General features: G+C 48.7%; 1 protein-coding gene across 22 annotated transcripts in view; it reads left to right on the top strand.

Annotated features, from left to right (window-relative positions):
- CACNA1C (calcium voltage-gated channel subunit alpha1 C) overlaps positions 1-25,853 on the top strand; it is a 506,000-nt gene that overhangs the window by 396,273 nt on the left and 83,874 nt on the right. For 12 of the 22 annotated variants that reach the window (XM_060191492.1, XM_060191476.1, XM_060191472.1 and 9 more), the window contains exons 15-22: positions 146-266; positions 1,925-2,039; positions 2,601-2,724; positions 5,435-5,504; positions 10,671-10,803; positions 17,091-17,220; positions 17,982-18,041; positions 24,463-24,569. In XM_060191492.1, the coding sequence (XP_060047475.1) occupies positions 146-266; positions 1,925-2,039; positions 2,601-2,724; positions 5,435-5,504; positions 10,671-10,803; positions 17,091-17,220; positions 17,982-18,041; positions 24,463-24,569 (860 nt within the window). Of the gene's footprint in view, positions 1-145; positions 267-1,924; positions 2,040-2,600; positions 2,725-5,434; positions 5,505-10,670; positions 10,804-17,090; positions 17,221-17,981; positions 18,042-18,171; positions 18,232-24,462; positions 24,570-25,853 lie in introns of all 22 variants that reach the window. The other 10 variants (XM_060191473.1, XM_060191487.1, XM_060191480.1 and 7 more) reach the window with 2 other exon arrangements.

The raw sequence follows: 25,853 nt of genomic DNA, 5'->3' as shown, positions 1-25,853 counted from the left end.
AGCGGGGGGCCAGGGGCAAGAGACTCAACAGAGGAGGTGAGGGCCTCCCAAGCAGGCGTTGTGTGGACGGAGTGGGGCAGGGGTGTTTTGGGGTTTGCTGTTGGTCTAACACTGTGTCCCTTATTGGTGGGAATGTGTCATTCAGATCCTGACCGGGGAGGACTGGAATTCGGTGATGTATGATGGGATCATGGCTTATGGCGGCCCCTCTTTTCCAGGGATGTTAGTCTGTATTTACTTCATCATCCTCTTCATCTGTGGAAACTGTATCCTTTCCTCCTGTCCCCCTCCCTGTCCCCTGCCCCACACACCCCAGCCCACAGCACCCTGTGACAAACGGGTCATGACCAGCAAGGTCCTGTCAGGAGCTGCAAGCTGGCTGCCCACCCGCAGGGTATCCCACCCCAAGGCAAAAGGGACGACTTTGGGTGGAGTGGGGGGGGGAAGCAGTCCCCATTCCAGAACCTTTTCAGCCACAGAGGCAGGATGGAGGCCTCAGGCATGGGCACGAGGGGGATATACCAACAGCACACCAGTCAGGTTCCAGGAGACATGTGCTTGAGGTTGTTTGGGTGAATGGTGCCCCCTGGTGTTGTGGTATGTAAACACACACGCACGCGCACTCATACACATGTGGGGGCTGGCTGCATTCACAAAGGCTGAGCCACCACGGTCGGCATGACCTTCCTCCTGCTGCAGCCACACACCCAACTCTGAGTCGGGGGGGGGGGGGGGGGGAGAGCTGGCACAACAGGCAGGCCACACACCTTCCTGGCTAGGTGGCCTCTGTCACACCAGGAGCTCTGGGGACACCCGACCACCTACCACTCAGGCATATAGTTGTAGGGGTGGTGTGCAGAGTCCATGCAAAACCCCTGTCACAGTGTGGAGGGTTTGCGGTGCAAAGACGGGGTACCAGGTACTGGAGCATCCTCGGGCAAGCTGCTCCCATCCCTTCTTGAGTGACTGTTCCCAGGGGTGGAGGGTGGAGGGTGACTGTCTGGGTGCCCAAGGTGCAGGTCAGACTTCACCCAAGTGAAGATCCGCTCCAGGATACATTATTTTTATTTCATTTTTTATTAGTAATAGTATTAATTTTTTTACCAGAGCCTTACTCATTTCTGGCTTGTGGTGATGCTAAGGACTGACTCTGAGACCACAGAGACTCAGGCACTAAAGTTATTTGAAGAACCATTATGCTATCTCCCCAGCATCATTATTATTTCCAGAGCACTGGTCAGCCCTGGCTTATGGTGGTGCTGGGGCTTGAACCTGGGACCTCAAGGCCTCAGGTAGGAGAGTCTTTTTTGCAGAACCATGATGTTGTTTCCCCAGCCCCATTATTATTATTGTTATTATTATTCCAGAGCCCTGCTCAGCTTTGGCTGATGGTGGTGCTGGGGCTTGAGCCTGGGACCTCAGAGCCTCAAGCAGGAAAGTCTTTTTGCAGAACCACTGTGCTGTCTGCCCAGCTTTCCGGAATATGGTCTGCCCTGTCTCCAGTGATGTCTGGGGAAGGGCGGACAGGCAGGAGTAGTAATGGGCAAGCTGCCCCCACCCAGTCAAGGACCCCCAAACTTCTATCACATAAGGCCTCCAGGGGCTGGAGGGGTCACATGAGACTTGGAAGGGCTAGCAGGCTGCCTCCTCCAGGTGCTTCTCAGGAGCAGCTGTGCCTCTTGCTCCAAGCAGTGTGTTTAGAATGTCAGCTGGGGTCGAGTGTGTGGGTGAAGGGGGTGGCATGCGTGGAGGGGGCAGGCAGCTGGCAGGAGGCCAGGCTTCCCTGCCACTCTGCCTCACTCTAAGCTAGGGCCAGGCCACACCGAGTGCACCCTCCTCCCTGTACCCTACTAAAATGAAAATTTTTTTTAAAAAAGCCACCCCAAGGCCAAGGGTTGTTTTCTTTAAGAGTGGCCATAAACAGATATCCTACTGAACGTGTTCTTGGCCATCGCTGTGGACAACCTGGCCGATGCGGAGAGCCTCACATCTGCCCAGAAGGAGGAGGAGGAGGAGAAGGAGAGGAAGAAGCTGGCCAGGTAATCCCCGAAGCTTCCTTGGTGCCCCCAGGGGCAAGGGGGGAGGGACAGAGAGAAAGAGAGAGAGAGGGCCAGTCTGCCCTGGCCTTCTCTGGCCATGCCCCCCTCGAAGGGCCCTGGGTCGGGTGGTTCAGTGGATGCCATCCCTCTGTTCTAAGTGCTGAGGTAGCCCAAGAACACTGGGGGTCTCCTTTGATGAGAGAGGTCACATAAGGTGATGGGAATGGAGCTCATTCAACCTAGGGGAACAGGTCCCCCTGGAAGGGAGATGTTCAGTGTCACTCACCTTGTCCAGAGGGGACCGACAGTACCAGGTCACATAGCTGTTGGCACTGGGCAGGGCGCCCCTGGAGCCAGTTCAGATGCAGTTCAGAGCTTTGCCTGGGTATGGACAGGGACCAAAGCAGCTTGGAGTTCAATGACCACCTGACGGCTGGACTGGGCCCCTGGGGAGTGAGGCTGGGCTGTGCTGCTGGGGGGTGGGGGGTGGGCCCTGAAGCCCAGGGGGTGCTCGACTGTGCCAGTAAACATGGCCTCTGCTTTCCCCCGCTGACCGGCCAGGACTGCCAGCCCTGAGAAGAAGCCAGAGATGGTGGAATCGCCAGTGGTGGAGCAGGAGGCCAAGGAGGAGAAGATTGAGCTGAAGGCCATTACAGCTGACGGCGAGTCCCCACCCACCACCAAGGTGAAGGGACCCCTGTGTGCAGCAGCTGAGGGGCTCTGGGAATTAGGAGAGGAGGACAGAGACCAGGCACCCATGGGCAAGAGAGATGTGATAGGGCAGAGGACGTAGGGACCTTGATGTCTCCTTGAGAAATGTATGCAGATTAGCAGGGAGGGAACAACTCAGCCAGCAACTGCAGTGCAATTGGCTTTTTTCTTTCCTTCTTTCTTTCTTTCTTTCTTTCTTTCTTTCTTTCTTTCTTTCTTCCTTCCTTCCTTCCTTCCTTCCTTCCTCTCTCTCCCTCCCTCCCTCCCTCACTCCCTTCCTTCCTTCCTTCCTTCCTTCCTTCCTTCCTTCCTTCCTTCCTTCCTTCCTTCCTTCCTTCCTTCCTGCCGGGATAGCCTGAGGGTGCTTCTTCTGGAGCTAGTGCTCTCTGGGCTGGAGAGAACTCAACTGGAGCCGATCTAGGCTGCTGTGTGGGAGAGGGATCAGGAACTCGTGCCGCACTAACTTCGCAGGAGATACACTCTGGAACCCTCAGAGCCCGAAAGCAATTTCCAAGTGTCTTTAATCAGAAGAGCAGCTGTTTTTATACTCTCCAAGTAGGGTGGAAACAGGATGTGACTGACATAGAGAGGGTGGAGCGAAAAGTGACTGGTGGAAGATCAGGGTGTGACAAGGAGAGGGGGCGGAGCAGGTGAGAATTCTACCACTGAGCCACCAATGCCCTGGAGGGAAGGTGGTGCTTTATGTAAATGTAAAAGTGATTTATGTAAATAGACCGCAGCTTTGAGTGGGATCAAATTAATCTCATACAGACATACTGGTGCTTAAGCCGGGGGAGCTGACATACTATCCAACACCTTCCTTCCTTTCTTTCTTCCCTACCTCCCTCCCCACTGCCCCAGGCTTATTATCACAGGGGCACAATGCCTGCACCACTCCCAGGGATCTTTTTTTTCTCTTATATTTGCTAATACAGAAAAACATTGAGAGGGGAGGGGGAAACAGAGAGGGAGAGAGAGACAGAAAGACACCTGCAGCCTTGCTTCACCGCTTGTGAAGCTTTCTCCCTGTAGGAGAAACCTGAGTGCTTGTGCTTTGTAATATGTGCACTCAACCAGGTGTGCCACCACCTGGGCCCCCTAAATCTCTTCTCACTTGATATGGGGAACAAAACATAAAACATACCTGGGGTTCAGTGCACATGGCACAAAGCGCAAGGACTGGCATAAGGATCCTGGTTGGAGCCCCAGGCTCCCCACCTGCAGGGGAGTCACTTCACAGGCGGTGAAGCAGGTCTGCAGGTGTCCATCTTTCTCTCCCCCTCTCTGTCTTCCCCTCCTCTCTCCATTTCTCTCTGTCCTATCCAACAACAACAGCTATAACAACAATAACAACTACAACACGGGCAAAACAAAATGGAAAAAATGTCCTCCAGGAGTAGTGGATTGGCAGTGCTATCACCAAGCCCCAGTGATAACCCTGGAGGCAAAAAAAAAAAAAAGCATACCTGGGTAAAAAATAATAATGAGAATGGGTCTGGGTGGTGGCTCACCTGGTTGAGCACACATGCTACGTTGTGCAAGGACCCAGGTATGAGTCCCCAGTCCCCACCTGCAGGGGGAAAGCTTTGCAAGTGTTGAAGCAGGGCTGCAGGTATCTCTCTGCCTCTCTCCCTCTCTATTCCCCCCCTTACCTCTCTATTTCTGGCTGTTTCTATCCAATAAATCAATAAAAGTAATTCTTCTTCTTCTTCTAGCGTTTGCCCTTCTTCCGTAGCCAGTCAACAGCGTCAGGTTGAGCCTGATGTAAAGTTTCGAGACCTCCTTTGAATCTGGAGAGGTGGCAGTCGTTGACTATGTGGGTCATAGTCTGTCTGTAGCCGCAGGGGCAGTTCGGATCGTCTCTGGCTCCCCAGCGATGGAACATAGCGGTGCACCGGCCATGGCCTGTTCGATAGCAATTGAGGAGAGCCCAATCATAACGTGCTAGGTCAAAGCCGGGTTGACGCTTGCAGGGGTCTGTGATGAGGTGTTTGTTCTTTACCTCGGCTGACTGCCAACTCTGTTTCCAAGAGACTGGAACAGAGAAGTTCAGTGTAGGCGTAGGGGCCCAGATTGGGTGACGAGACGTCAAGCGTTGGACAGGGTGGGCGAAGATATCCGCGTATATTGGCAGGTCCGGTCAAGCGTAGATGTGGGAAATGAATTTAGATGATGCCACATCCCGACGAATATCTGGCGGGGCAATGTTGCTAAGAACTGGCAGCCATGGAACCGGGGTGGAACGGATGGTTCCAGAAATTATCCTCATGGAGGAATATAATTTGGAATCGGCCAAGTGGACATGGGGGCTACGGAACCATACTGGGGCATAATGATGATGAATGAAAGCCTCTGGGTATATTTTGATTCTTGACATTAGAAGGCAGGTGATTATTTTTTCCTTTTTTTCTGTCATTTTATTGGGTAGGACAGAGAGAACTTGAGGGGGATGAGAGACAGAGAGACTTGTCACCCTGCTTCACCACTCCTGAAGCTTACACACACACACACACACATGCCCCTGCAGGTGGAGACTGGGGGCTTGAACCCAGGTTCTTATGATGATGATGTCTGTGTTCAAGCAGGTGTGCCTCCTCCCCAACCCCCCCCCCCTTGCAGTTTCTAGAAACCAAGGTGGTCGGCTAATATGCTGTTTCTCCTTCCTCTCTCCCTCGGCTGCCCAGATCACCATGGAGGACCTGCAGCCCAATGAGAATGAAGACAAGAGCCCCTACACCAACCCCGAAGCCACAGGTACTGGTCACACTGCCTCTTTCCCAAGCTGGCTCCAGTGCTTTATTTTTTATGATTGATTTACTTGTTAATTAGTGTGGCAGGGAGAGAGAGAGAGAGAGAGACCGAGACCAGAATCCTGCTCAGCTCTGACTGATGGTGGTGCAGGGGACTGAACCTGGGACCTGGAAATCTCAGTGAAGAGTCTTTGCAGAAGCACTGTGCTATCTCCTCAGCACCCCCAAATTGTTTATGATAGAACAGGAGCATCACTCTGGCACATATGATGCCAGGATTAAACTTGGGACTTTGTACTTGATGGTCAAAGGGTTTATCCACTGCATCACATCTTCCAAGGGGTCCAGATTCTAAAGCCACATGGGTACTGCCATGTGTTAGGGATCCCAAGCTCTGTGAGCAGCCAGATACCTCCTGTGTCTGTGATTAGACATTGAGGCTGAGGGGTTCTCTGTGATAATTAAGACTGTGAGTGAGAAGGCTGGGGAAATAGCATAATGGCTTCTGCAAAAGACTCTCCTGCCTTAAGTTCTGAGGTCCCAGGTTCAGTCCCCAGTACCACCATCAGCCAGAGCAAGCAGTGCTCTTGTCTCCCTCTTTCTGTATATCTCATTTAGCAAGTAAATTAAATATTTATTAAAGTGGGGGAGAGCAAGCGGTGATGCACCCAGTTAAGCGCACATAGTATTAAGGGCAAGGATCAGGGTTCGAGCATCTGGCTTCCCACCTGAAGCATGCTTCACAAACAATAAAGCAGATCTGCAGGTGTCTCTATTTCTTTCTCCTTCTCTATCTGCCCCTCTTCTCTCAATTTCTCTCTGTCCTACCCAATAAAATGGACAAAATAGCCACCAGGAGCAGTGGATTCATAGTGCGAGCACTAAGCCCCAGCGATAACCCGAGGCAAAAAAAACTTCATGAATGAGTGATATGGGAGGCACACTCAGAGTCCTCTGGAAGGCGGAGGCTGTGTGCCTGAAGCTTGCAGCCTGTTCTGTGCTGTGCAATGGCAGCTGACACAGAGGGGTTGCCAGCCTCTTGTGTCACCGCGTTCTGATCCCTCACGATCTGCAGTGCTTCCCGAGCCAGCCTGGCCCTTCCTGGGTAGGCAGCACTGGGACTGGGGACATCACTCTGCAAATCGTTCCTGGGTCTCTGCTCCTAAAAGAACTCTGGGCTTGGCTGACACGGGCATTGACAGAGGTAAACGCCAGAGGGTCTTGAGCCTCACTCCAGGGCTCTCTGAGCTGCTCCAATACCTTCAGAGTCCATGCACACCCTGGGCTTAGCTGCCTCCACCCCAGAATCACCCCTGCTCTGAGCCTGATGCTGAGGACACTGTCTGGGACTGTTATTTTACTAAGGTTTACTCCCTGATGTCTGACTTGGTCTGTGGCTAGGAGCCTTATATGTCAACAAGCAGGGTTTAGTCTTGGGAAGCAGGGGACCATGAGCAGTCCACCATCCTTTCACACACACACACAGGAAAGAGGGATTCCTGGCCATGGCAGGAACAGTTATAGAATGTCCAAGACATACCAGAAATATTGATCAAATACAGAATGGGGAGAGAGGTATCTCGTCCTGGGCCTGAATGAACAAGTGGATATTACTACTACTACTACTACTACTACAACTACTACTACTACTACTACTACAACTACTACTACTACTACTACTACTACTACCACTACTACTACTACTATAACTACTACTACTACAACTACAACTACTACAACTACTACTACTACTACAACTACTACAACTATTACTACTGCTACTACAACTACTACTACTACAACAACTACTACTACTACAACTACTACTACTACTACTACTACTACTACTACTACTACTACTACTACTACAACTACTACTACTACTTTAACCAGAGCACTACTCAGCTCTGGCTGATGTTGGTTTTGGGAATTGAAACAGACCTTTGGGCCAAAACTGTGCTATGGTGAAAAGAAAGTCTCTTTAACAAGTGGTGTTGGATGAATTGGACAACCATATGCAGAAAAATAAAACTAAACCACCATCTAACACCATGAGCCCAAATTAGCTCAAAATGGATCAAAGATCTCAGCATTAGACCTGAAACTATAAAACATACAAAACAATACATCAGTGAAACATTTCAGGACCTTAACATTAAAGATATATTTTGAGATTCCACCCCAATGGGCAAGGGAAACAAAACCAAAATTGAACAAATGGGATTATATCAAATTGAAAAGCTTCTTCACATCAAAAGAAAACTCCATAAAGATAAACAGGAAACTCAGAAAATGGGAAAAGATATTTGCGCACTATACTTCAGGCAAGCAGTTGATATCAAACATCTACAAAGAACTCCTTCAGCTCAACAAAAAGAAGAGGAACCCAATTAAAATAAAGTGGGCAGAAGATAAGAATAGACAGTTCTCTAAAGAAGAGACACACAAGGCCCATGGACACATGTGGAAATGCACCAATTCCCTCATCATCAGAGGAATGCAACTTAAAACCACACTGAGAGTCCACCTCACACCTGTGAGAATGGGCTCCATCAATGAAACAAGACAAGGTCTGTGTTGGAGAGGATGTGGAGAGAGGGGAACTCTACCACACTGCTGGTAGGAGTGCTAACCGGTACAGCCACTCTGGAGAACAGCCTGGAGAATTTTCAAACAAATATAAATAGAAATGCCATGTGACCCAGCAATTCCACTCCTAGGCATTTACCACTCTCCAATAACTAACTAACTAACTAAATAAATAAATAACACTGATTTGAAGGGGCATATGGACCCCCATATTCTTAGTGGCTTTATTTACATTAGCAAAAATTTAGAAACAACCAAAGTGCTATTCAACAGATGACTGGATAAAAAAGTTATGGAACATATATTCAACAGAGCAATATGTAGCAATAAAAAGGGATGATATTGTGTCCTTTGGGATAAAGTGAGTGGAACTGGAGAAGATGATGCTCAGGGAAGCCAGTCCGGGGGTAAAGGACAATGACAGGATGGCTTCACTCATGAGGAATACAGAGAATTGAACCCACGAATATGAAAAAAAAAAATCAACTCGTAGCCAAGGCTGTAGGAGGACTGTCATGGTTACCTAAGGGATTGGAGGTGGGGACACAGAGCTTTGGTGACAGGGCCGGTGAGAAACTGTATTCCTAATGACAAAAACAAAAGGGAGGAAGGAAGGAAGGAAGGAAGGAAGGAAGGAAGGAAGGAAGGAAGGAAGGAAGGAAGGGGAAAACTGAGAAGTGTTATACATGTACCAGTAAGTGCATTTATTATAAACCATTAATCCCCCCAATAAAAATAAATAAAGGGGGTCAGGCATTGGTGCACCCAGTTAATTGCACGTAGTATGAAGTGCAAGGACCTGCACAAGGATCCGGGTTCAAGCCCCGGCTTTCCACCTGCAAGGGGAAAGCTTTATGATTAGTGAAGCAGGTATCTATCTTTCTGTCTTCCTCTCTATCTCCCCCTCCTCTCTCAATTTCTCTTTGTCCTGTCCAATAAAATGGGGAATAAATGGCCTCCCTGGGGGGAGCGGGCAGTAGTGCCCCTGATAAAACACATACATTACCATGTTCAAGGACCTGGGTTCAAGCCCCCAGTCCCCACCTGCAGGAAGGACACTTCATGAGCTGTGAAACTGGGCTGCAGGTGTCTCTCCTCTCTCCATTTCTGTCTCATTCCAAAGTAAAATAAAGTAACAGAAGTAAATTAAGCAAATAATCCTTGTTTCTTTAATGCACTAACCAGAAGAAAAAAGGATGAACTGCCCTAGTGGGGGTAGACCTGAGTGTCTGTGTTTTTTGAGCTTCCAGAAACATTCTACCTGAAATCCTATTTGCAGGAATCGATCCGAAAGTCAGCTGCACAGTGGTGGGAACACAAGTGGGGGGGCAGGAAGTGGTGCACCTGGTACAGCACATGTGTTACAGTGCTCAAAACCCAGGGTCGAGTCCCCAGTCCCAACTACAGCAGAGGGAAGCTTCATAAGTGGTAAAGCAGTGCTGCAGGTGTCGTGTCGCTCAGTCTCTATCTATCTATCTTCCTTCCCTCTCTTGATTTCTCTCTGTCTGTAACCAATATTTAAAGAAAGTTTTTGGGTAGAGGGTAGATCACATAATGGTTATGCAAAGAGATGTTTGTGCCTGAGGCTCCAAAGTCCCAGGTTCAATCCCCTGCACCACCGTAAGCCAGAGCTGAGCAGTGCTCTGGTAAGAAAGAAAGAATAAGGGAAAGAAAGAAAGAAAGAGGGGAAAAGGAAAAGAAGAAAGGAAGGAAAGTTTATATTTATCTTTATTTTTTATTAGTGATTTAATAATGACTGACAAGATTGTGGGATAAGAGGGGTACAATTCCACACAGTTTCCACCACCAGAGTTCCCTGTCCCATCCCCTCCATTGGAAATTTCCTTATTCTTTACACCTCTGGGAATATGGCCCAAAATTATTTATGGAGTGCAGAAGGTGAGAGTTCTGGCTTCTGTAATTGTTTCTCCACTGGACATGGGTGTTGTCAGGTGGATCCACACCCCCAGCCTGTTTCTATCTTTCCCTAGTGGGGCAGGGCTCTGGGGAGGGGAGGTTCCAGGACACATTGGTGAGGGCATCTGCCCAGGGAAGTCAGAATGGCATCATGGTAGCATCTGCAACTTGGTGGCTGAAAAGCAGTAAGATGTAAATCAGAGCAAATTGTTTAATAAACAGGAAGCTAAAGGTAAGAATAGAACAGGTGAAACTTGGGGTCTTCATGCTGGAAGGAGTTGGGAAATCTATTTTAGATATATTTGAAGGGGCCCATGATTTTACTAATTTTTGTCTGAGCCCAACAGCTAACATGCAGGTGAGCTAAAAGTATTGTCTGTGGAGATGGTGTCAGAGTTGAGAATAGGACTAGAAAGCTGGATCAGAACAGAGAGAATCTCCCAAATACGGGGAAAGTATACAAATACCATTAACTGTGTAAACCTCATAGATCTGACCTAGGGCCGACGTCTGTTTATATTCAGCACAGGAGCCTGTGTAACCTCTGCATCCCTATCAGTCTGAGCTCACATTCCATGGTCAAAAAAAGCTTTAATAAGAAATAGTAAGTGGGAGTGGTGGCATTATGGAAATGGTGTGTCACTGCTTTCTTTCCCCCTTGCAGGAGAGGAAGATGAGGAGGAGCCCGAGATGCCCGTGGGGCCCCGGCCCCGCCCCCTCTCTGAGCTGCACCTGAAGGAGAAAGCAGTACCCATGCCTGAGGCCAGCGCCTTCTTCATCTTCAGCCCCAGCAACAGGTGTGGGGTCTTGAGGGGATGCCCCTCCATGAGCTGGGCACAGCAACCCCCAAGCTCTAGGAGTAACTGGAGTTTAAAAATGTCTCAAACTGGGAGTCGGGCAGTAGCACAGTGGGTTGAGCGCAGGTGGCACAAAGCACAAGGACCAGCGTAAGGATCCCGGTTTGAGCCCCCAGCTCCCCACCTGCAGGGGAGTCGCTTCACAAGCAGTGAAGCAGGTCTACAGGTGTCTATTTCTCTCCCCCTCTCTGTCTTCCCTTCCTCTCTCCATTTCTCTGTCCTATCCAACAACAACAACAATAACGACAACAATAAGGGCAATACAAGGGCAACAAAAGGGAATAAATATTTTAAAAATATATCTCAAAATTCCTCCTGCAGAATAGATATCCTTACAGCTCAATAATATTGACCCTAACGGGCACAAGAACCCAGGTTCAAGCCCCGGGTCCCCACTGCCAGGGAGGAAGCTTCACAAGTGACGGAGCAGTGCTGCAGGTGCCTCTCCTCTGTTTCTCCCCTCTCCCTGCTCCCCACCTGATCCGCATGTGAATGTAGATGAACCCCTTTTTCTTCACGTTGTCTTTATCCCAAGCTAAACATTATTGCTATCACTACTAGTTCTGTAGTGATCATTTTACAGATAGTATATAGTGTTAGATCTGTGTATAACTTCCTATTTCACTCATTCACCTTTTTTTTTTCCAGGCATGTAAGTCCATCCTTCTGCACACCATCTTTCCTCTAAACATACCTTCTTGGGGGCTGGGTGATGGCATGCCCAGTTGAAAGTACACATTACCTTATTTGATACCCAGGCTCCAGCCCCAAGTCTCCCTCCTCGAAGGGGAAGCTTCAAAAGCAGTGAAACAGGGCTGCAGGTGTCTTTCTTCCACTCTCCTTTTCTCACCCTCCCCACTCTGTTTCATTCAGTATCAGAAAAGCAAGAAAAATTAGCCCCAGAGTCAGTGGAGGTGATAGCAGGCAGCCAGCCCCCATAACAATTCTGGTAGCAAAAGTTTTGTTTATTTTTTAACTGAGTGGGTTAATGCTTTACAGTGGATTCTTCACATATGCATACAGTTCCTAGGCCCCCAAAGTTTTCTCCCTCATTCCCCAAAGTCCTTTGCTTTGGTGCAGTACCCCATGTCCAGTCCATGTTTCACTCTGTGCTCTCCCTCCCTGTTCCTATTTTATTATGTCCTGCTAATAAATGAGATCATTTGGAACTTTTAAAATTTTTTTAAATTTCTTTATTGAGGGATCAATGGTTTACAGTTGACAGTAAAATACAATAGTTGTACATGTGTAACATTTCCCAGTTTTCCACATAACAATACAACCCCCACTAGGTCCTCCTCTGCCATCACATTCCAGGACCTGAACCCTTCCCCCCACCCCAGAGTCCTTTACTTTGATGCAGTACACCAACTCCAGTCCAAGATTTAGAACTTTTAAAAAATATGTATCTTTATTTTATTATTAGATAGAAATAGCCAGAAATTGAGAGAGCTTGTGATATAGAGAGGGAGGGAGACAGACAGACACCCACAGCCCTGCTTCACCACTTGCAAAGCTTTCCTCCTGCAGGTGGAGACTGGGAGCTCAAACTGGGGTCCTTGTACATTGTAACATGTGCTCTCAACCAGGTGCACCACTGCCTGGCCCCATAAGTTAGATTGATAATCGCTCTCCTCATGTTGGCTTATCTCACTCAATACGATGTCCTCCAGTTACATCCAAGAGGATACAAAGGAGACAACCTCATTGTTTTTAACACCTGAGTAGTACTCCATTGTGTGTGCGTGTGCGTGTGTGTACCACAGGTTTTTTTTTTTTTTTTTAGCCACTCATCTATTGTTGGACAGCTGGATTGCTTCCAGGTTCTTCCAATTACAAACTGCTGCTATGAACATAGGTGCACATAGATCTCTTCTGATAGGTGTTTCTGTTTTCTTTGGATAAATCTCCAGGAGAGGAATCGCTGGGTTGCAGGGTAGGTCCATTCCTAGTGAACTAATAAGTCTCCAGACTGTTTTCCACAGTGGTTGGACCAGCAAAATATTAAATAATAATAGATAAAAAGAAGCACATTCTTCAGAAGTTCCTTTGCAGCAAACTCACGTGGGCCCTGTTTGTCGCTACTCGTTTTCATTTTCATTTTCCTGTCCTTGAGAGTTTAGTGGGCACACATTTGGGGATGGGCAGGTTTTTCCCTCAGCACAGTGAGTTCTGCAGCTGTTATTCCAGACACCAGTCCCATTAGGCAAGCTGCTCCTTACCCCCAGGTGCTTTGAACACCTTTCAATGCATTAATGGGATGTGGACTAACTGCCATGGGTTTCTTGCTGTCTAGTCATCTAGCTTGTTTAGAGCCTATTATGCCTCCCACATCTGTAAATTTATGCTTTTTTTTCAGTTCTTGCATGACATTAAAGAGTAGAATTGCTCATTCCTGAAAATCTGCATCCATCATCCCCTTACCCAGGGCTGTCTAGCCATCCCATCTGGAGCTCTAGTTAGACATATGTTAGACCTTCCTTCTCACTGTGACCTCCCCTCCTCTTCATGTGTCTCTGTGCCTCTCCTTGTCTCTCTTGTAGCTTTCCAAGTGGTTTCCTCAGGTATATCTTCCAGTTTCTTAATCCTTCGTTCAACTATACATAGCTACCTAAATGGTTTTGTTTGTTTTTCCTAAAATAAGCACGTGAGTCTGTGTCTTCAGTAGCCAGTAGACTAATTTGAATCCTTCTCCTGAGTCTGGCTTTCCCATAGGAGTTCTGGGATTTTTTTAAATTTATTTTATTAGTTAATTAATAAAGGTTTATAAGATAATAAAATTACAGGGGTATAGTTCCACATAGCCCTGTGCCCCCCTTTCTTCCCCACAACCCTCTCCCCCAGTTCTTCCTTTCATCCCAAGAATGACCACTACAGTTTTCACAAAGTCTTAGTAATGGTTTGATATTCTTTTTTAAAACTGACTGTTTTTTCTTTTTCCCAATTCGGACAGTTCTATTTTTGCTTCATTTTTCCAGATCCTTCTGCTCAGATCTCCCAAGTTCTTGCTTAAGAATTGTTTAGGGTTGCATGCTTTATTTCATTAACTGTTTCAAGTACAGCATTGCATTCTGGAGCTGATATTCCCTACATGCAGAGTCTTGAAAGAACTGATGCACTTACTTGTTGATTCTTCTGAAGTCCCCTCTTCTTGGCTGGTCTTCTTCCTCTCTCTTTCTTCCTTCCTTCCTTCCTTCCTCCCTTCCTTCCTTCCTTTCTCTCTCTCTTTATTTTTTTCTTTCTTTCTCTCTTTCTTTCTTTCTTTCTTTCTTTCTTTCTTTCTTTCTTCCCTTCTCTCTTTCCCCCTCCAGGGTTATCACTAGGGCTTGGTGCAGGTACTACAAATCCACTGCTTCTGGCAGCCATTTTCCCCCCATTTTCTTGGATAGGACAGAGATAAATTGAGACAGGAGAGGGAGAGAGACAGAGAGACACCTGCAGACCTGCTCCAACACTTGTGAAACATAACCCCTGCAGGTAGAAATCCGAGGACTTGAACTCAGATCCTTGCTTGGTGGGTCCTTGTGCTTAGTACTGTGTACACTTAAGGGGATGCATCACCACTACCCAACCCCCTTGTGTGTTTCTTAATATTTTATTTTGGCCTCAATGTCTCCATTTTAACTGGTGATTCTCTTGTGATCTGGATGTGGTTTCTCCCAGACACCCCAAGACTCAGGCCTACTACTTTCTAGTAAGTGATAGAAATGCAATATACTCTCAGGCAATTCTGTTCTCCCTAGCTACCTGTCACACAGACCCCAGATCACTGTTTGAATAGGAATGATTACAGCATACCTCTCCCAATATCCAGGAAACTGAAATTGTCTCTAAGCATTGGTCTTCCCCAAGATTTTGTGCCTCCAAGCAGTAGGGTCACTCAAAAAAGTATTTTGCCAACCACCATGCTGAGAGCGGAGGCCTAGATGCCTGAGTTCAAACCCTGCCTTCTTCCTTTATTCACTCTGTGGGTTGTGTTTCTGTACAATCTCTTCTTTCCTTACCAGGCTTCAGTGTTCTCCTCTGTGCAGTGATGGTGGTGCTAATGCCCCTAGCTATCTATCCTCCCCGTGCTGCTGTCAAATTGTCTCTGTATGTCATCACCCTTGGCATTCAAGGATGTAGCATTAGTGGGTCTGTCAATAAGTACCCAGTGGGATCTTGTGTACAGTCTGTTTTGTTGTTATCATTTTTATTTTGAGGATTGTGCTGAGGTGTGGAATTGTGGAATTGAATTACACACCTTGAAGCTATTTCATGGGATTGACTCTCTGTCCCTCAGCCACCTTGGAGATTCTGTCATTCCCAACACAGGTAACCCTAGAAATGTGTAGGACTCAGGAACACCAGTCAGAAATATGTGTATCATTTTTGACTCCACCCAGTACAGAACCACTAATGGCCTGCTGTTGAATAGAAACCTTACTGCCAACCTAAACAGTGAATTTTGTAGCTTAAAGTTAAGTAGGCACAAGAAAAGAAAATAATACCATTAAGGAAACTTACAGGGGAATCACTGAAAGGTCTTTGTCTTTGTTTTACATTCTGTAAGCTTGAGAACAGGTGATAGGAAGAAAATCTGAAAAATAAGACAATTTTTTGTTTTCTCTCTTTTTGTCTTTTACCATCATATAGAGGGTGTTAGTGGCTTACAGTCTGGCTGGACCACACATTTAAGTGAAGCTAAATAATTCAAAGCCGTGTTATTCAGCTGCACATCCACAGAGGAAGTAGGTCACAGGAAGCGATTTGTGTATTTATTTGTTTACCTGCCACCGGGGTTATCACTGGGGCTCACTACGTGAATCACTCCACCATTACCAGCAGTCTTTTTCTTTCCTTTTCTTTCCTTTCCTTTTCTCTTCTTTTCTTTTCTTTTCTTTCTTTCTTTCTCCCTTTCTTCCTTCCTTTCTTTTTTTCTTTCTTTCTTATCTTTATTTATTGGGTAGAAACAGCCAGAAACCAAGAGGGAAGGAGATGATAGAGGAGAGAGACAGAGAGACACCTGAGACATTGCTTCACCACTCACAAAGCTTTCCCCCTGCAGGTGAGGACCAGGAGCTCAAACCCAGGTCCTTATACAGTATAACGTGAGCTCAACTAGGTGTATCACCACCCAGGCCCCAGCAGTCTTCTCTTTGTTTTTCTTTGATAAAGAATGAGACAGACAGAGAGAGGGGGGGGAGAGAGAGAGAGAGAGAGAGAAGATACCTCCAACACTGCTCTACTTCTTGTGGGGCTCCCCCTGCATGTGGGTCTGGAGCTTGACCCAGGCACTTTTTTTCCCCTCCAGGGTAATAGCTGGAACTTGGTGCCCGCACTGTGAATCCACTGCTGCTGGCAGCTATTTTCTTTTTTTCATTTATTTTAATTGGAGAGGACAGAGAGAGGTTGAGAGGGGAGGGGGAGGTGGAGGAGGAAGAAAGATATAGATGCCTGCAGACCTGCTTCACTGCTTGCGAAACTTCCCCCCTGCTGGCTGGGAGCTGGGAGTTTGAACCTAGATCCTTGCACAGGTCCTTACACTTAGTATATGTGCACTTAACCAGATGCATCACTGCCCAGTCCCCAAACCAGGGTGCTCATTCATGGTAAAATGTACACTCAACCAAGTCAGCCACCACCTAACCCCAGAGCAATTGTTTGTTTCTTAATTGGTTGATTGGTGCTTTTTTTTAGGAGTTGATTTTATCTTATTTTTTATTTAATTTAATTATTTTTATTTACTGGATAGAGACCGCCAGAAATTGAGAGGAAAGGGGGAGACAGAGAAGAAGAAAGACAGAGAGACACCTGCAGCCCTGCTTCACCACTTGCAAAGCTTTCCTCCAGCAGGTGGGGACTGGGGACTCAAACCTGGGTCGCTGTGCACTGTAACATGTGCACTCAACCAGGTACTCCACCACCCAGCCCCACAACTTTTTTTTTTAATGTTGGGAATGTAAGTCCTCAAATAGCAGCCAGTTGTTAAAGTCACAGCAATATTTAAAAGCCTAGAGGTCCCCCAAAAGTCTGAGCTGCAGACCCCAGCATGTGTCTGAACAGAGGCCAAGGTCTGCGCAGACGGCTGAGAGTCTCCATGCCTGCCCTGAGATGGTCAGGCCAGCAACGCCACTCCCGCAACCAGAAGCATCCTTTGTATGCTGACCCAGGAGCCCATGGGCTCGGGACAGACGCAGGGCTCTGTTCCTGTCCCTTCTGACTGCTCCTCCCCACCTGCTTCACAGGTTTCGGCTCCAGTGCCACCGCATCGTCAATGACACCATCTTCACCAACCTGATCCTCTTCTTCATCCTGCTCAGCAGCATCTCCCTGGCTGCCGAGGACCCCGTGCAGCACACCTCCTTCCGAAACCACGTAGGTGCCCCCCGCAGCTCCCGCGCCCCTTCCCTCTGGGACCAGGCTTCTGGAGAGGACCTCACTCTCCAGCCTGCAGCCAAGACACAGGGCTCACCACCAGATGCCAGGTACTGTGTCTGCAAGAGCTCAGGACTTCCATGGAGACCTTCCTCAGGACCCAAAGTAATGAGAACACCTGCACCCAACAACAGAGACCCCTCTCAGGACCATGGCGATGAGAGGACCTAGACACTGGTGCCAGTCTGGTCCAGAACCCTCTTACTATGTAGATATTAGCCTGGCTCTGCTTCATCATCTGAGCTTGGGCAGAAGGTGGTAGCATAGCCTGTCCCTCTGGGTTGGCTTCACCATTGCCCCTAGGTCATTGTATTGGCCTGGGTGTCCACCAGTAGGGGGTGCAATCTCAGTGAGTCACACTATTGTGAGTTCAATATCTTTTGTCTCCCTAGAGGTGGAAGAAATCCACTGTGTGCCTTTGGATAGGCTTCCCAGTGGTCTCATTTGGGCTTGTAAGGAAATTACTGGAGCAGTGGGAAACATCCCACCAGGCACCTCGCAGGAAGCTGCACCCTTCCCACACGCCCTTCGTGTGCAGCCAGCACTGTGTGTGCCACTGTCCCCGCCCTGGTGCCCTCTGTTCCAGGGGTGTGGGGCAGGCCCCCCAAAGCCTGCCTGTGTGGAGGTGTGAGCATCCCGTGACCCTCTCCCTCTCCCCAGATCCACCCATCACCCACCCTGATTCCCTTTCTGTTTTGCAGATTCTTTTTTATTTTGATATTGTTTTCACTACCATTTTCACCATTGAGATTGCTCTGAAGGTAACACCTGCCCCCCCCCCCATCCTCTCTCCTTCTCTTCCTGCCTGGCTTGCTCGCTCACTCTCTGCCCTGTGGCTAACACACTCCCGCTCACCCTCCGCCACTAACTGGAGTCTGCTTGTCTTTTCAGATCCTTGGCAATGCCGACTATGTCTTCACTAGTATCTTTACGCTAGAAATTATCCTTAAGGTAATTAAGGGGGGGCTCCTCTCTGCCACCCCACTCGCCCTTAGTTCTGCCTGCCTGTCTCTTGTCTCTCTGGTCTCTAACGCTGGGAACTGGGGAAGAGAGAACCCAGTGTGATTCATTAGGGTTCAGAAGCCAGGAGGGAGGCACCCTCACCCCTGATCCCCATCTTGTCCTGGAAGAAACATCGAGCTGAGTGTCACAGTACCCTGCGTGTGTGCACGCACACACACACGCACACACACACACACACACACACACACACACACACACTCCTCAGGAAGGTACTGACTGAGCCCTGCTTAGCCCCCCCTCCCCTGCCCAGGGCTGCCCTGAGTACCATGGCATCACTCTGGCCCCCATCTGTGCACCCGTCAGCAGAGGCCTCCTAACTAGTCCCTCCTCTCCACCCAGGACCCATCATGCAGGTGACAGTTCTGTCACGTCCAGATAAATCAGGGGGTGGGAGGGGAGTGGGGCAAGGGGGGCTGCCTCCCTGATGCTTTTTCACAAGATCCTCAGTTGTGCCCTAGTGCCAGCTGAGGTGGGCTGCCCCAGTTCTGCTCCAGGAGAGGACCCTGATTCTGGAGTTGGGGAGAGGGAGCAAAGAGCTGCCTGATGGAGAGAGTGGGTGTTCTCTGTAAAACCTTCTTTTTAAAGAAATACTTATTAATTAATTTATATATTTATTATTAGATACAGACAGAGAGAAATTGAGAGACGAAGAGGAGATAGAGAGGGAGAGAGACAGAGACACCTGCAGCTCTGCTTCACCACTCCTGAAGCTTTCCCCCTGCAGGTGGGGACTAGGGGCTTGAACCTGCATCCTTGTGCACTATAGTGTGTGCACTTAACCAGGTGTGCCACCACCTAGTCCCAAAACCTTCTTTTTATGCTGAACTAATTTTTTCCCCTGGACTTTATACTTAGGGACATACACAAATGTCTGAAATGCTTTTATAAAAAATTTTATAACACTGTTATTTGTTTACTTTAACAGAAGTTGAGAGACAGGGAGAGGTAAAATGAGAGACATCTGTAGCACTGCTCCACTGCTAGTGAAGTTTTCCCCTTGCAGATGGGGACCAGGACCCTGAGCCCAGATCCTTGCTCATGATAACATATGCAGTCTACAGGCTGTGCCCCTGTGTATGTTTTTTATAGAGACAGAGAGAAATTGAGGGTAAAGAGGGAGATAGATCTAGAGAGGGAGAGAGAGTGACCTGTACCTCTACTTCACACCACTTGTGAAGCTTCCCTCCTGCATGTGGGGACCAGGGGCTTGGACCTGGGACCTTGCAATGGTAATGTGTGCACTCTACCAGGTACCACTGCCTGGTCCCCAGACCCAAAATTCTTGTTTACATCAGGAAACCACCGAGACCTCACCCCCAGCACTCAGCACAGAGGTGCTACGCCGGTCCCTGTTCAAGTGCCAGATGCCAGGCTAGCTTCCTGCGCAGGAGAGAGACGACCGGGGACTCATGGCTGAGCTGGGAAGCAGTGCAACATTTATTGAGAAAAGAATCTGCATTTGTAATTTCCAGGAAGGAAGTGGTAGGGTGGAAAACAGGATGTGACTAGGAGAGGGGGCGGGGCAAAAAGAGAGTGCAAACCAGTGGGGATTAAACCAATGCCCTGTAGGCAGGGTGGGTCTCAGGTAAAGCAGTGATTATGTAAATAGACCACAGCATTAAGCAATGCAACAAAAGGGGTCTTAGAAGCAGAATTAGAAACAGACCAACAGTGCTACTTACTCTTCAGAGTTTCCCTTTGCACAGACATGAGAGGTCCTCATGCAAGTATTGTCACACCAGGCCCTCTCTCTCCCTCACTGCTGTGTTTAGTCTCCTTCTCCATTCAAACTCCAGCCCCCCACAGGGGACCTGCAGGTACTTGACCTTAAAAAGAAAAGGCCTACAGGACCATCACAGTACAGAGGAGTGTCACACATGGGAGGGAGACGCTCAGCCCAGGAGCAGGGCAGAACTTATGAAAAGTAAGACATGTTTCCTAACTCGGGAGTTGTGGTGCGCTGTTGCCATTGCAACTGAGTACTGTGTCCATCTGTTTTCTCCTCAGGCTGAGAAGACACTGGTGGTCGACTTTCCCTGGGTGGTAGCTTAGGACCTTCCGGGAGCAGGATGTGCACACGTTGGCATCAAACGCCACAGGAGCACAGATGGGCACAGCGGACCTGGGTCTGACTTTTTAAAAAAATTTTTTGCCACCAAGGTTATTGCTGGGCCTCAGTGCTTGCACTATGAAGCCACTGCTCCGGGCAGCTAGTTTTCCTTTCCTTTTTTTTTTCTTTCTATTTTATTGGATAGAACAAAGACAAATTGAGAGAGAAGGAAAAGGAGAGAGAGAGAGAGAACTGCAGACCTGCTTCACACCTCGTGAAATGTCCCCCTTGCAGTTAAGGAGCAGTGGACTTGAACCTGGGTCCTTCCACATGTTAATATGTGCACTGCTCGGATAGGTCTGACTTTTTTTTCTTTTTCTGATGCCCTGGGGGCCACCAATGGTTTTTAAATCAGTGCTCCAGGGAGCTGGGCAGTGGCATACCCAGTGGAACATACACATTGGCATGCTCAAGAACCTGGGTTCAAGCCCCTGGGAAAGCTTTGCAAGAGATTAAGCGGGGCTGCAGTGTCTCTCTGTCTCTCTCCCTCTCTATCTTCCCCTTCCCTCTCAATTTCTTTCTGTCCTATCCAATAAAAAATAAACAAAGGGGGAGGGTCAGGCGGTAGCGCAGTGGGTTAAACACAGGTGGTGCAAAGCACAAGGACCGGCATAAGGATCCTGGTTCAAATTCCCACCTGCAGGAGAGTCATTTCACAGGCGGTGAAGCAGGTCTGCAGGTGTCTATCTTTCTCTCCCCTTCTCTGTCATCCCCTCCTCTCTCCATTTCTCTCTGACCTATCCAATGACAACATCAGTAACAACAACAATAATAACTACGACAATACAACAACAAGGGCAACAAAAGAGAATAAATAAATATTTAAAAAAGAACACTGGATAATGTGAAAGATTTGAAAAAATAAACAAAGGAAAAAGAGAGAGAGAAAGGGAAAGAAGGAAAAGAGGAAGGAAGACAGAAAAAAGGAAGGAATGAGGGAGGGAAAGAAGTAAGGATGAATGAATCAGTGCTCCATTTTTCTTTTTTTAATTGTCTTTTATTTATTTATTGGATAGAGACAGACCGAAACTGAGACAGGAAGGAGAGATAATGAGGAGAGAGATACCTAAAGTACTGCCTCACCACTTTTGAAGGTTTTCCTCTCCAAGTGGGGACCGGGGGCTTGAACCTGGGTCCTTGCACCTTGTAACCCGGTGCACCATCACCCCCCCCCCACAGACACACACACACAGTGCTCCATTTTTCCATCTACCACTTGCCTTTTATCTTGGGTCCTCTCTGCGTGCGCTTGTGCCACCCCAGCCCCTACACACGCACAGACGTGCACATGCACACACGCACTCATGCTAGTCACATTCTAGGCTCCCTTAGGAGAAGAAAAATAAAAAAAATTAAAAAAAAGACAGGACACAGAGTCAAAAAATCAGACTTTGATGCACAATCCCTGCTACTCTATGTGGTCTGGGGATGCTTGCCTCAAATACAGACAGGCCTTTAAAACTCACAGTACTGTCCTCACAGTACCCAGCCAAAAGCAAGGAGGACTCAGACCAAGCACCTCCTGTGAGACTAGCCTGAGCCACTGAGGGCAGGTGCTCAGTCCAGCTGCTCCTGGACGCCCCAGAGTCCAGCCTCTTGAGGGTCTCCCCCAGGAGGCAGTGCAGCAAGCCCCCTGCAGGTCTGCCTGCAGCCTGCTGGATCATCTGCCTGTTTCTAGAAAGTCTTGCAGAAGGACACAGGTGCCTGAGTCCACCAGGAGCCCTCGCCACGAGAGCTGACTCCAAAGAACTAGGTTTGCCCATTTCCCCTGTGTTGTTGGGCAAGGGCACTGTGTTGTGCAGCCCCGTCTGCTCTCTGATTCCAGAGATGCACTGGGGCCCAGGCGACTGGCAGCCCCCTCCCATGCCCCTCATGGAGCCACCAGCACTCAGTGCTCTCTTGGGCTGAGGCTGGAGCTCCTCACTGTGCCCAGTCCTGGCTCTGGAGATCTATCTCCTGGCGCTTGGTTCAAGTCAAGAGAATCAGAAAGGAGCCCAGGTGGTGGCGCACCAGGTTAAGTACACATAGTACTGAGCACAAGAACCCAAGCAAGGATCCAGGTTCGAGCCCCCACTCCCCACCTGCAGGGGGGAAGCTTCACAAGCAGAGAAGCAAGTCTGCAGGTGTCTATCTTCCTCTCTCCCTCTCTGTCTCCCCTCCTCCCACAATTTCTCTCTGTCCTGTCAATAAAATGGAAAAAAATGATCACCAGGAGCCATGGATTTGTAGTGCTGGCACTGAGCCCCAGTGATAACCCTGGAGGTGAGAGAGAGAGAGAGAGAGAGAGAGAGAGAGAGAGAGAGAGAATGAAGAATGAATCAGAAGGAACATCTTCAGCTCCAGGGAGGTGGTCCTGGTGACCAAGCTCTGTGACAGTGGTCATGGATCCATGCTCTCCTGTGAGTTATCAGAGGGGTTTTAAGATCCTCTTTTCTGGGGGCAGGTGGAGCAAACTAGGTAGAGCACACACATTACAGTGCGCAAAGACTTGAGTTCCCACCTGCAGGGGCAAGCATCACTAGTACTACAGGTCTCTCTCTCTCTCTCTCCCTATCTGTCTATCTCCTACTCTCTGTCAATTGTTCTCAGTCTCTATCCAAAAAGAAAAATAGAAAATTAATTAATTAATTTAAAAAATGCATACATAAGTAAAATATGCATTTTTAAAAAAATATCTTTTCTAGACTTCATAGAAGAAACTGAATATTCCTGGGCTGGGTGGTGGTGCACCTGGTTGAGTGTACATGTTACAATGCACAGGGACTCGGGTTCAAGGCCCTGGTCCCCACCTGCAGGGGGAAAGCTTCACGAGCAGTGAAGCAGGGCTGCAGGTGTCTCTCTGTCTCTCTCCCTCTCTGTCTCCCCCTTCTTCTCAATTTCTGGCGGTCTCTATCCAGTAAATAAATAAAGGATCATAAAAGAATGGAGAGGGGAGAGGAAGAGCTACTGTAGACCTCCACACTTCTCGTGAAGCTTCCCCCTCTATAGGTGGGAAGTGTGGCTCAGAGTGTTTGAACTTGACCAAGGGTGCTACCGCCCCATCCCGCCAGACACACACAGTAGCTGTTAGGTCTGCCTGAGCCTGGGATGGTCTGAGACATAGGATTTTTAGTACCTAGCTGGGTAAGTTCTGAGCAGCCAGAGTGATTGGCCACCTACTGGGTGTGCCCTGCCTTGCAAGTGCCCCCCCCCCGCCAATGGAATTCGTGGGGGGCAGGGGAACATTGAGAAGTTCACAGGTGAGGGGGACCTGGACTGGGGGGGTAGCTGCAGAAGGTCTGGAACCATGAACACGCATGACAATGGGGCCGGGTGGCATTGCACCTAGATAAGCACACGTGTTACAGTGCACAAGGACCCAGGTTCCAGCCCCCAGGCCCCACCTGCAGGGGGGAAACTTTGTGAATGGTGAAGCAGGGCTGCAGGTGTCTCTGTCATTCTATCACCCCCTTCCCTCTCAATTTCTGACTGTCTCTATCCAATAGATAAATAAAGATAATAAAAATTATTTTTAAAGGGGGAGAGCAGGTGGTGGTGCACCTGGTTGAACGCTCATGTTACAAGGACCTGGGTTCATGCCCCCAGTCCCCACCTGCAGGGGGAAAGGTTTGCAAGTGGTGAAGCAGGGCTACAGGTCTCTCTCTCCCTCTCTATCTCCCCCTTCCCTCTTGATTTCTGACTGTCTCTATCAAATAAATAAATAAATATAATAAAAATTTTAAAGATTTTTCTTAAAGAATTATAAACACATACACATGACACATGACACAGGAACTTCAGGAGTGGGTGAAGGGGTGGCAGACTTTGGGTTGAGGACCAAAGAGTCTGTGTCACGCCCTGACTGGCTGAAGCCATACATCCTGACCAGGGGGTGCTTAGGAGCTTGTCTCAGCGCTTGTGGCCCCTATCTTGTGCTGTCTTTCTTTCTTCTGTCCTGCCTGCGCCCCACCTCACCCCCCGCCACCCCCACCTGCCCCATCACTGCTGGCGGGAGGTGTCTGGGCCCCAGGCAGGAGCACGCCCCCTGAATCTCTCCACGCTCCCCGCAGATGACGGCATACGGGGCCTTCCTGCACAAGGGCTCCTTCTGCCGAAACTACTTCAACATCCTGGACCTGCTAGTGGTCAGCGTGTCCCTCATCTCATTTGGCATCCAGTGAGTAGGATGCCCTGGGCCCCGGGGAAGCCACACAGGCAGAAGTGGGAGTCAGGGAGGGCTGGCCAGGTACCTGAGAACTTCCTGCAGGCCCTGTGGCTCCCCATCCGCACAGTACTGGGGGTGTGATGGTGTGTCCCTTGGGGGAGCGGTTAAAGCTGCCTTGGAATGTGGTCTTGCTGTGTGCCAGAAGCACTGCCCAGTGAGCCACACGCATGTTCCCAGTAAGTCCTAGAAGCAACAGCACTGGGAATAGGCTCTTTATTTTGATTATTTACTGATACCTGTTTTGTATTGCCACCAGGGTTATCACTGTTGCCAGATGCCTACATGGCAAATGCAGCACTCCTGGTGGCCTTTCCTCCTCCTCCTCCTCCCTCTACTCCTCCTCCTCCTCCTTCCCTTCCTTCTCCTCCTCCTCCTTCTCCTCCTTTTCCTTCTTCTTCTCTTCCTCCTTCTCCTTCTCCTCCTTCTTCTCCTCCTCCTCCTTCTTCTCCTCCTCATCCTTCTCCTCCTCATCATCCTCTTTCTCTTCCTTCTTCTCCTTCTTCCACTCCTCCTCATCATCATCTGTCTCCTCTTCCTCCTCATGCTCTTCCTTCTTCTCCTCCTTCTTCTGCTTCTTCTCCTCTTCCTCATCCTCTTCCTCCTTCTCCTCCTCCTCATCCTTCTCCCCCCTCCTCCTCCTCCTTTTATTTGCTAGGACAGAGAGAAATTGAGCGGGGATGAATAGATAGGGAGAGAGAGAAAGAGAGACTTACAGCTCTGCTTCGTGGCTCATGAAGCTTTCCCTCTGCTGGTGGGAACCAGGAGCTTGAGCCCAGGTCCTTGCACATGGTAACGTGCAGTCTACAGGTGTCACTGCCTGGCTCCAGGGAGTGGGTTTAGGGCCTTGGCTGGTAAGAGGCAGGGCTGGAATGGAAATTTCAGAGAACCTCAGACACGTCCAGTCTCTTTGACACTATGATCCTCTCTATGGCTTGGTATAGTGCTCAGGACTCACACTGAAAGGCAGTAGCAGTAGCAGTAGTAGTTTTTTTTTTTTTTTTTTTTTTTTTTTTTTTTTTTAACCAGAGCACTGTTTGGCTCAGGCTTAAGGTGGTGCAGGGACTTTGGAGCCTCAAGCATGAGAGTCTTTTTGCATAGCCGTTATGCTATTTACCCCCCGGCTCCAAATTTTTTAGATGTATTTTTAATGAATGAAAGATGCAGAGAGAAAGATACACAGAGACCAGAGCCCTGTTCCAGCTCTGACTTCTGGTGCTGTTAGGGATTGAATCTGGG

Source organism: Erinaceus europaeus, chromosome 5, assembly GCF_950295315.1.
Source record: "Erinaceus europaeus chromosome 5, mEriEur2.1, whole genome shotgun sequence".
NCBI lineage: Eukaryota > Metazoa > Chordata > Mammalia > Eulipotyphla > Erinaceidae > Erinaceus > Erinaceus europaeus.
The sequence above is the reverse complement of the archived record's forward strand: the minus strand, read 5'-3'. Positions and strand labels throughout refer to the sequence as shown.